The following is a 12,283-nucleotide window of genomic DNA, read 5'->3' as shown; positions in this document are numbered from 1 at the left end:
CCAAGGGTCACCACCGCTAGTGCTGTGATTGTCACCACACTCCCCTGCAGCAACCTGCAGCCATCAGCACTTTCCATGAGATTGGAAAGCACCCCAAGTCAAGCCACTTTTTAGCCCCATTGTCCCTGACCAGCTGTTCTAGAACAAGGCTGCTGCACCCATACATTCAACACTGAGCAGGACACGTATGGCCGGTGAGGCTCTCACTGACAGAACATTTTAGTCTGTTCTCCGGACCTGCTAACCAAAAAGAAGGTCTGAAGGCACACACATCACATCTGAAAATGCAATACATGTGGCATAGTTACCAACCAGAGCCCACATCTGCTTGGCCATGAGAGGACCCTTATCTGGAAAGAGCCGCTGTGAGTCTAATGAGTGTGGTAATATGGTCAGACAGACCTGTCAGCCTATGGTTCATCTGAGAATCCACTGAGAGAACAAGGCATATGAATGCAGAGTGTGGGGAGACATGTTATCCGTGCTCTCATCTCATTAAATACCATAGACTCCATAATTGGGAGAAACCTCATAAATATGATGAATATGTAAAAGCCTTCACTCAAAGTCCCCTACCCGTTGACTATCAGTCCATATTGGAGAAAAACCTCCTGAATGCCATGAGTGTGGAAAAATGTCACTCAGAGTAAAACACTTTTCCAATATCAGGCGCTTCACAGGTGAGAAACCTTGCAGTTGAAATGAGTGTGAGAAAGCTTTATATTCCAATGGAAACCTTCTCAACTATCAAGAGAATCCACACTGGGAAGAAGCTTATGAGTTTAGTGAACATAGTAAGACTTCCATGAGAATAAATGTCTTATTCGGTGTCCACACTGGAGAACAAACACATAAATGTAAGCAGTGTGGAGAAGCCTCCAATCAGAACTCTCGCATTGTCAACTATGAGCAAAATCATAGCAGAGAAAAACCTTTTGAATGCAGCCTGGCAAGACATTCAGTCAGGGTTAATGTCACTTTATTTCACAGGCTTCACACAAGCAAAAAGCCCTATAAATGTCGAAGATATGCACTCAAGACTCACAGTCCATTGTATATAAGAGAATTCACTCTGGTGAGAAATCCTATGAATGTACAAGTAAGAGAGGATCTTTGGTTATAGCATCAATTTTATGATACGTTAGAAAACCCATCTAAGGAGAAGCCTTATAAATTCATTGACCATGGAAAGTCATGAGTGACACTTTGCAGCTTATCTTGTATCAGATAGTTCACACTGGAAAGAAGCTCCATGAATGCAGTTAATGTGAGAGAGCTTACAGCCAGCATTGTATTTTCATCACCATCAGTGAACTACACTGGGAAGAAGTACTCAGGCATAGCTCAGTCCATTTCTTCAAGAATGGCTCTCCAAGATGGAGAGCAAAGGTCTTGAGTTAAGCTTCTTTTGTAAGAATTCTCACTTTTTTCTGTTCTTGGAACCACTAATTACAAAGGACAATTTCTTATTTCCTTTAGGATCACGAAGGGATGGATCATGTGGGCGAATGGGAAAAACTAAATGCAATCTTTCTCCACTCCTGGGAAAGTAAAAACCACACCTCTGTTTTTTCGTTTTGTTTTGTTTTTTGTTTTGTTTTTTCTTACTGACAGATTTCTTTTCTTTTTAAAAAACTATTTTAAATGCATTTTATTAACATGTACATCTCAAGAACATAGGTCAAATCTTTGTTTCTCTATTCTAGATCTTCCATCTCACCATTTATGTAAATTCATCTTCCAAAACTCTGATTCACTCTTTTATATTACTTGTTTACCAAGTTACTTTTAATTTCTACTCAAATCTCTCCTTGTTTGACTTTTTCTACCTAGAAAAACATTTCTCTTACCTGCTTGCTAAGTTGTATCTCTCACAATCTGTAAATCCCTGCTCATCACTGAAGGACTCTTCTTCAAATGTAATAAATTGCCTTGTAAATTATTTTCTACTTAATGTATATGAGTACACATTCATACAAACCTTTTGTAAGCTTTTTAAGAGTGAATATTTCTGTTAGCATATAGATAATGATTTGTGTATAATACTTGTTCAACATAAAATATTTTTGACATGACAGCACATAAAAACCAAATAGGAAACAATGAAAGCAAAATAACTTTGAGCGATGCCTTGCCTTCAGCCTCCATTTTGCCCTTTGTCTCTTCCCCAGCTTTGGGATGCCTCAAAGAGACCACCAAGAGAATGAGTGGTATTTAAAATCCACTGATCTAGACTCCTTTCCTTCCTAATAAGGACTTTCTAATTCAATATCATGACAGAGAGTCATATGTTCCCTGATTGACTTATTCTTATAGCAATAATTCATTACTCACCAAACAACCTCACCCATTTACTATAAAACTCAAATTCATTCAGTAAGCAAGGGTGTCTGTTTGCTACAGGATTAGGTGAGATTTATGTGGATAGATTAAGAAATAGATCCTTTCCTCTCAGTTTATACTGATTTCAGACATCTCAAAGATAATGATATTCAGCCTGATCCTTCAACATGTATTGATAACATATACTAAGCTGATAAACTGAAAGTATCAAGTTCTTTTCTTATTCCTTGTATTGATTGTATTCTTCACTGTCAATTTGAGCTCTTTCATAGCCTACACTCAAAAAATTATAAAACCATACAAAAATTGTAAAGCCATAAAAATAAAATCAGCAATAAGGAAAGTATACTGGAAAGTAGGTTGATGTTGTAAAGCTAAAAATAGAAATTCAAAGTATAATCAAAAGAAATAAAAAGAAAACATATGTTGTACTCATATTTGTAAAGGTAAAAAAATATTCACTAATAAAAAGGGAAAAACAGAATGTGTTAATTTTTTTGAAATACTTAATTAGTGTCAGGCTCATATATCTATTGCAAAAATGGGTAAGGTAGGGATTAGTATCCCCATTTGACAGCAGGATACAAACATTTCAGTAACTTGCCCAATGTCTCATGACTAATATGTTATAGAGTCCAAATTTGAACTCATTTAGTGCTTTCTTAACTCTGTCTATATCCATGTTTCCTTAGTATGCTGCAGAGCAGAAATAATTATAAGAAAGTAAAAATTTTAAATAACAATTTTATCTTTTAGATATTAACCAACTAGCATGAGCATAATGCTTACATACTACTTAGTTTATTTAAATCTTTGACATATTACTGCTGTTCAGGGAGGGAAAAAAATGTAGTTGAAAATTTATGACCTGCCAAAGAGCTGGCTTTGCAGTTTCCAAGTAAAGACTTTAGTTGGTAAGACTAAAATTGTTTTGTTTTTTTTTTAAATAAATAACTTTCTTTGTTCCAAAGTGTAAAAATTATTCATGTGTGTTATATTTGCTCAAATAAATTCTGCAAAGGGCCATGATTTCCAGGAAAGTGTTCTTTTTGTTTTATTTTGCTCACCATTTTTCTTTTCTCCTCTTATAGGCATGTTCATATTTCACATCTAATGCTTTGCCATTGAAGATTACTTTCATCAATGCTAATCCAATGGGCAAAAACATCAGCATCATTTTTAAGGTGCAGTACCTCCTAAAGCTTCGAATTGATTACATTGGTAGAAATATTTGATTTATTACACACACAAAAATCACTGTAGCTATTTTCCTCTGGCAGCAACACAGAAGATTCCAGTTATTTTTGATTTTGCATTTTTAAAGAATTATAGTACTTGCCAAATTATGATTGGCAATTAATCAAATATTATTGGCTTAAAGTCAGTGAACAAAACTTGAGAAAATGTTTCAAAAAACAAAATTATCCAATCACTTTTGAGTAGCCCGGAAAATGCAATGTGTGGTAAGCCCCTAGACGGAGGGTTTTCTTTTGGCCTCAATAGTAAATTAAAATCAAATTGCCTGTTACTCAAATAATGTAAATTAATTCACCATAAAATTCTTATCGGCAAGCACTTGCTTATTTTAGCAATTCAGATTGTTTTCTTTTTTTTTTCCTTTTTAAAAAATAAAACATAAATATGAGCCATATCAGTCTTTAGCATAAGTCCCATGGGAAAACAGAATAAAAGTTTATACACAGGTAGGAGATTAAAGAAGAAACTGTAACAAAAAAAAAAGTAAGGTTTTATCAGTCATCCAGCTAGTTTAATCAATTATTCAGTCAAACTAGACAACAAGGTCTCTGAGTGCTATTTTTGGTGGGTTCTGACTATTTCTTAGGGTAATGGTTAGGATACCCACACATTTCCTTTGAAATATGTAACCTTGGCAAAAATGGTCCAATGACGATGATATTTGCTGAAGAAAAGAAACAACATGGAATCTCATCTTGGCATAATTTTCTGCATGTAATTTAAAGAACATTTTGTTTTTTTAATTTTTATTGTACTTTTTCCCGTTACCATTTGGTCCCCTTGTACCCTCCCCCCTGTAGTCATCACACTGTTGTCCTTGTCCATGAGTCCTTTTTCCTTTTTGCTCACTCCCTCTACACCCCATATCCTGCTTTCCATATGAGTTGTCCCTATTTTTCTTTTTGTTCAGTTTGTTTATTAGATTCACATATGAGTGAAATCATATGGTATTTGTCTTTCTCTGACTGGCTTATTTCTCTTAGCATAATGTTCTCCAGGTCCATCCATATTGTCCAAAAGGTAAAATTTTCTTCTTTTTTATGGCTGAGTAGTATTCCATTGTGTAAACATCCAACAGCTGTTTTATCCACTCATCTACTTATGAACACTTGGGCTGCTTCCATATCTTGGCGACTGTAAATCATGCTGCAATGAACATAGGGGTGCTTATGTTCTTTTGAATTAGTGTTTTAGGTTCAAAAAAAAGAAAGCATTTTCAAAATAAAAATTCTTATTAGTTTAAAAGCATAGAACTATTCTTTCCCTTTGTACATATTCCATTTTATTCACTAGAAAACTAGATTAATGCTAGAAAACCTCCCCTTTATCATTTCCTATTTTTGTCAAAGACCATTTACTCTGAAAACTTTTCAACTGCATTCATATACGAGAAGTCAATGATTCAAAGTCTGATGAATCATATGTGTGTTATTTATCCTCATAGTCAGAAAGCTCTTGGTATTCTAACTGTAATCAATGCATAAATTTATGGCATAATAAATAATGTTTCACTTAACTCTCTCTTGGCTGAGTTTGAAATTTGGATAAACATTCATTCAGCCTCTCTTCACTAGACGTTCAGTCTAAGACATTGCACATGGATATTAAATTAAAAGATTATTATCAGGGAACAACGTTCCAAGTAGCTTCTGATCTGATGGCTGAAGCTTCTAGAATCACTTAAAGGAAAGCTCTTATTTTCTTTGATATTCTATCAGAAACACAAGGTACTATTAGTGCTAATAAAACAATTGAAACCACCGTTAAGCCAGGCTGAAAATTTATTCAAGGAAATAAATGACATATACTTTATTTGAAAAATTTTAATGGAATTCAAAGAGAAACCCAGCATCTATGATTTTGTTTTTAACAGGCTGGAGATGATCTTCGTCAGGATATGCTTGTTCTGCAGATTGTTGAAATGATGGATAATATTTGGCTACAGGAGGGCCTGGATATGCAAATGATCATTTATAGATGTCTATCCACAGGAAAAGGCCAAGGTCAGTATAGACTAAGTAGTTGGTTGACTTACGTTATTTATCTTATACATTCACTGGTAAAAATGGCACCAAATTTTCCACAGCACTCATTTTGGACTATAAATTTTAAAACCCAAAGTCACTCTTCTTTTTAAAAAATTATTTTCAAGAACAATAAGCCAAAATAATTTACATAAAGTATAATGTCTTTTTAGGTATTAAGTAGAACCTTGACAACCCAAATGTTAACTGTGAAATTCTTTTATGTCTTTAAGAGTTAGTTAATTAATAGCAAACTCCTATTTTTTCTTTTTTCAAGACAATAGAAAAGTCAACTGATTCAAAACAGCACAATTATCGCCTATTGACACGAAATTTTCAATGTTACAAATGCTTCAGAGTTCTAAAAATTCTAAATACATTACAGATCTGCACTTAATTTCAAAAAAACTTTTGGGTAAAGTAGCAATAATACCCATGGTCAAGGTGACTGTGCATACAAACTTTGAGCACACTTCAGCATTTCTTTTCCTTTATAAAACCTAAGACATTATAATGGAAATGTACCTACATTTTTACATATTACCAATGAAAATAAGGTCATTGTCTACCCAAATTATTACCAAAACATCAGAGGTAAAAGTTGTATTTAATTACAACTTTTGTTGTAATCATGCGAAATTAAAGAAGTAATTAAAATCTTTTTACATGTGGTCATTGCCACTTAGAATTTCATTAAAGTAATTGGTATAAATTATAACAGATACTTCTACATAAACAAAAAGATTTTTAAAAATCATAGAAATAGAAAAGGGAACTAGAACCATGTAGTCCTTTTCTTTCTGTTCTTTCAGGCAGAGCTACGATTTAAACCCATCATCACGAAAGAAAACCTGCCCCTCCAGTTCCTGATATCCCACCAATAGGCTCAGCACCCCAGCCAACTGTGATTTGAGGTTTAGAAGCTAAGCATGGAAGCACCTCCTAGTTAGCTTAACTTGCAACTGGAACTTCAGTATGACTCTATTGTGATACTACTCAATTATTTTGATTCCTATAATAGGCCTTTTGCTTCCATGCCACATGTCCCACTCCTGAATCCTTTCTAAAGCTCTAGTTCCTACAAGTCTTTTATCATTGTTACTTTGAAACTATTATTCCTTGAGTTTTACTCTCTTTTTCTCATGTGACCTAATTCTTTCATAGCCTCATATGTTGAAAGTGTAAGAATAAAACTAGATGAGCCAAGCTGAGCTTTACGATGTCACATGGATCACCTTTTCTTCAGAAATTGAGTACATACATCACTGACCCCAATGGAATTACTTAGTTCCATCTACTCATTTCTCAGTTTATAATGACAGAAAGTAACTGAAGCTAAATCTTTTGAAGTTAATAAAATGATTCAGCAAAAGATGGCTGTAGACTGGCCCAAAGTTGCAGAAGTCATAAATCAAGCAGGTTTTTCTTCCCTGATCTACTAACAATCTTCTGTAGTTATAAAATTTCAGATGGCATTATACTAGCAAATTATTTCTTCAAGAAAAATAGAGATCATTAAAGCAAATGTCATTTTTAGGTTGCGTTTTTAATCAGGTTCCAAAGCTTAATGAATATCTTACTGTTCTCACACAATGTCACAAAGAAAGGTAAGGAATACTAAAATGCGCTAAACAGAGTTGCGGCCCTGAAGGAGAATGAATATACTCCAGGCCAGAAGTTTACATGACTTTCGCAACATTATTTTTTATTAAAATTCTCATGACTAATCTGTACATAATGTCCCAGGAGCATTGGAAGAGACTATCAGGGCAAATAAAAATTATTCATAATTTATTTTATTTCTGCTTCTCCAAATTTCATTGGCATAAAAGTGACTTAGGGGAACTGGAGGAGCAGACATAACCAGGCCTCGGCCAGGACACAAAGTCAGGTTCCCCACTGTGGGTGGGGGTGGGTGCTCAGGCCCTCCTGACGGAAGAAGCTCCTGTGATGTTTCTTATGCACCCTTTTTTGAAATCTGCTGCCTTTTATGACACCACCTTGAAAAGTTTGTTCCTAAAAACCTTGCAACTTAAATTACGACCCATGGACCAGCAGCACTGACGTTACCTGTGGACTTTTTAGAAATGCAGAATCTCAGGCCCTGCCCCTTTCCTGCTGAATCAAGACCTACATTTTCACAAGATTCCCAAGTGATATTTATGTGCATTAAAATTTGAGAAACGCTGCATTAAAGAACTATAAGAATGGAACCACACATATTACTCAATTCACACAGAATTATGTTAGAAGTATTTAAAGGGTGTATGATACATGCTGGATTAAAATGTATAAAATGTAATTTATGGTTTTAATTAATAGGCAGAATTTAGCCATCATGATTGTTACAAATTAGGTACAAGGTTTTCTCAGTAGTCAGCAATGCAAGGTTTATGATAAATGACTTGGGATTTAGCAAAGATTAACTTTCTGAAGACAAATGTGGTCTGAAAAGTAACTGATATTGCTATAGCGTAGTATCCAAAGGGTGCAATGATCTAAGCCCTAATTTGGGGCATGGTGAGATGCGAGGCTGCAGTGACACTCCTGGGGACCACAGAGAGGTGATTTTTCTGAAGGAAATGTTACATGGAGGAATTGGAAAAATGAGAAGAGAAATTTTCAGGATTAGAAAGAAGAATCACCTCTTTCTAGAGTAATTCCGATATTACTAAATGTAATGCTTTGTATTTGCTATCTCACTTGCTGCACATGAAAAAACCTACACAAGCGCTGAATACTGGTGAAGGAAGAGAGAGAGGTGCTACGATATTAAGGATGTCCCCAGGGTCCAGGATTTATCTCTGGGGTGTTGGTTCTCTTTCTTTTTCTTTCTTTTTTTTTTTTTCATACAGGTCTTATAGGTTATATCTGCAACATTCAATTCCCACTCCTCATGTGTTTGTTTCTCTTTTAAAATATATAATGTTTATTATATTTTTTCCATTACCACTTAGTTTCCTTATATCACTCTCCCCCCGCAATCACCACCCTGTTGTCTATGTCCCTGAGTCCTTTTTTTTTTTTTTTTTTGCTCAATCTGGCAATGTAGATGCCTAATAGTCACAACTGGGCTATTGGATATTAAAAAGAGATTAAAGCCGCAACCAGCTGCCACTCACCAAATCCAGCACAGAGAGGTGTTTTGTTAACCATCTCTGTGATCTACCTGTTCATTGTTGTTTATTTGAATGAAATAGTCAATTTTAAAAACTCAACCATCTCTCTTTTCATGTAATTACATATGTTCCTCATCCCTTTGGGGATTTGAGTTTTCAATTCGCAGTCATCAAGACGGTAGAAATGAGAAGTTCTACACTTTAATTTCATTTAAGACTTTATTTACAGAACTATGCATTACAGGTTGTTTTGTGGACATTAGTCCTGCGAGAGGACTAAAATACTGGGTTTAAACTATTGTTCTGAACAGAACAAAAATCAGCGGGTTTGAAAATAATTACATTTCAATAATCTTATGAACACAATGAAAAGAAGCCTTGATGAATACATGGCCAGTGGGCAAAGGTCCTGTTGAAGTTCAATGAATATATGCTCCCTTTAAAAAAAGTTATTATCATAGTTTCTTTTTAATGTTGACCGAAAAAGAAGGGGCAGGTCACTCTCCACATGTTTACTGCAGAGTTACTGTGTTCACTCCTAGGAAATGAACATTTAACAGTGAAACTTTTACTAACCTGAAAAATGATTTTTATAATATATTTTAACTATTTTTTATGGAGATTGCGTTTGGTTTGCTTACCAAACTTGTCATACGAGTTTGAAGGTAAGGTCCTCCCTTAAACTGTGAATGGATGCACAAACCATGTGTTAATTAGCCCACTGCCCTAATGACTCAGTGGGGTCTCTGGGAGACACCTAAATTGGCTCTCTACTCTAGTTCTATTAAAAAATATTAAAGCTGTTTCTGACATATCTGATCCAAACACAACAAATAGCCTCACTGCTCCCCGGGATTTAGGAAAAGTTAGAAGAAAGACTAGAGGTAAGTCTCCTTCAGAGAAGATTTGGAAAAGAAAAGGATAATCCTAACAGTGCTGACAACTATTGTTACCTAGATAAAGATGTGTTTCCTTAGTATCCCTCATCCTGTGAAGAAAACATTATTTCTATAATCTCTCTTTTATCAACCAGGATTGGTACAGATGGTGCCTGATGCTGTAACCCTAGCAAAGATCCATCGCTCCTCTGGGCTGATGGGACCGCTGAAGGAAAATACGATCAGAAAGTGGTTCAGCCAGCACAACCACTTAAAGGCGGATTATGAAAAGGTTTGTCCTGCTGGAGCTAATTTTATTTAATGTACTTAAATAAGAATATGCTCTAGTCCATTCGATATTCTGATTTATGAAAAAGTTAATCCTGGAGTTCTAATTCATTCACTCACCAGCCTAGTAACAATGATCCAGTTTAAATGATATATTAACTAGATAAAAATTTCTGTGTTTGGTTTTCCTTCTCGGTGAAATTCTGGGCTATTAATAAAGACTGTCTTTGCTCAGCAGCTTCCCTTATCTCACCTAAGATGCCCCTTGAACTACTCCTTTCAAGTTACTCCCTTCTGCCAATTTGTACACAGCCTCCAATTACTGTAAATCTCATTTCTTCCTTTGCAACACATTTCTTCTGACAAGCTCTACTTTTTCATGCCTTATTGTTTCAATGTTTGCAAAATGCCTCATAGAGTTTTAACTTTTTTATATCTCTTACATTACAAAACATACCTTTTTTTTTTTAACCGCAAACATTTTTTCCCACTGTACTTCAACCTGGCCCCTGGTCTGCCGTGTACAGTTGTGCAGGTTCTGTGCTAGGGCTCCTGGCTAAGGGGAAGAGTCAGTTAGAGCCAGGCCTTGTTCCACTTGCCAAGACATGAACTGGTGCACCTGGGTCTACCCAGAGTCAGAAGCACCTTTTTGCTAATTCACACAAAGATACAATGTGGGCCAGCATTAGATTTGCTCAGAATTGTCCTGACACTGAAATTCCCTTGCTCACGGAAACCTCTCAGTCCTGGGTAAACTGGGATGATTGATCACCCTACTAACATGGGTTATGATAGAGAGACCCAAGAGTTCACTTATTCCAGACTTCTGTGAGATTGGGACATAGGCTTTGGGAGGCCAACTAACAAAGAATTAAAGGTTATCTTGAAATCTCTTTTTACCATTCCCCAAATTGTAACTTTAGTTTTGCACAGATCTCTGGGGTTATATTGTTTTAGGTGTTCCCAAAACAATATAAAAAACAAATTTACATTTGCTCTTCGCAGCCACAGTGTGAAGAATATATTTTATCTTCATAAGTGAAGAAAATCTAGACAGACAAAATAAGGGACTTTCCCAGACACTTAGGATACCTGGAACTAAGGCGTTCGGGCAGGTAGTCCAAAGGCATAGACTCCCAGTCCAGCGGTCAACCACATCATTCAAGGAGACTCATACCCATGGCCCAACCAAACCCATGGCTACATCAGGGTTATTCATGGTTGTATCATAGATGAAAATAACGCATACCCAGGAGACCATTTGAAAACAAAGAGTGCTTTTGGCAAGTCACATTCGTTCATTATGGATACATAAACCACAGTTGGCTCAGCAGTAACCTGTTTTCCCCACACATTAATTGATATATACTGTATCAAACACTTTTAGACATCAACTGGATGATGTATTTGCAGGGATAAAAATAAAATATTACAGATATCTCAATATAGCTTTTTCTGTGTTAAAAATTCAAATATTAAAAAGTTGATATTTTCCATTTCTCTGGAAATAGGAAATACTAGGCCATATTGTTCTTTCTTTTACCTTGAAAAAAATAATTCAATATTGTGTGGCTGAGACATCAAAAAAAGTACACCAGGAATCCTCCCTAGAAACTCTGAAAATTAGCTCCAACTGAATGAAAGAGATTTTTTTCTTCAATTTCAATGAAAACATTTATCTATTAGGCTAAAGAACATGTTCTGTAGTATATACAGAACCAGTTATTTACTCATACCTTTCTCTCAGCTGAAATGTAGAAGTGGTTCTTGATTATACAGTTTTGCTTTCACCATAATTTTTACCATTAGCTCTGATGTGAATGTATTTGCTTATTTTTATGTGCGTTATTTTTGTGTTTTTGTTTTTCAACTGCTTAGGCCTTGAGGAACTTTTTCTATTCCTGTGCTGGCTGGTGTGTGGTAACATTCATCCTGGGAGTCTGTGACCGTCACAATGACAATATCATGCTGACCAAGTCGGGCCACATGTTTCATATTGACTTTGGGAAAATTTTAGGTCATGCACAAACATTTGGAGGAATAAAAAGGTCAGTGCACAAATAATTTTTATTACAGCAATTAAGTAATGTCCTAGAGTGATATATAATGGCACAGAGACCAAGCAGATGACTTGCTTCCCATCTCTCAAATCCCTGAAAGTAACATAAACATGATTTTAGATCTAATGAACTAAAGGAAAGTTTTGTCAATAGAGTTAATGGAAAAATTAGGTTTCCTAAAATAATTAGTGGATTAAATTGGCCCTCTCCCACAAAATAGTAATCCTGTTCTAGTCTGAATTACCTGAAATATAATATTTTGGGTTTTTTTTTAATAAACCTTGAGTGGACAATGAGGCATAAGTTTATAGTCT

The 12,283-nt window shown here is 35.4% G+C and overlaps 1 protein-coding gene across 1 annotated transcript in view; it reads left to right on the top strand.

Annotated features, from left to right (window-relative positions):
• PIK3C2G (phosphatidylinositol-4-phosphate 3-kinase catalytic subunit type 2 gamma) overlaps positions 1-12,283 on the top strand; it is a 272,580-nt gene that overhangs the window by 173,791 nt on the left and 86,506 nt on the right. Inside the window, exons 22-25 of the mRNA XM_054591390.1 lie at positions 3,435-3,527; positions 5,474-5,603; positions 9,777-9,913; positions 11,788-11,957. Coding sequence (XP_054447365.1) covers positions 3,435-3,527; positions 5,474-5,603; positions 9,777-9,913; positions 11,788-11,957 — 530 coding nt within the window. The remainder of the gene's footprint in view (positions 1-3,434; positions 3,528-5,473; positions 5,604-9,776; positions 9,914-11,787; positions 11,958-12,283) is intronic.

This window comes from Pteronotus mesoamericanus, unplaced genomic scaffold (assembly GCF_021234165.1).
Source record: "Pteronotus mesoamericanus isolate MK-2021 breed Mesoamerican mustached bat unplaced genomic scaffold, CSHL_Meso_final scaffold_21, whole genome shotgun sequence".
NCBI lineage: Eukaryota > Metazoa > Chordata > Mammalia > Chiroptera > Mormoopidae > Pteronotus > Pteronotus mesoamericanus.
Note: the sequence above shows the minus strand (reverse complement) of the source record. Positions and strands in the feature narration are given on the sequence as shown.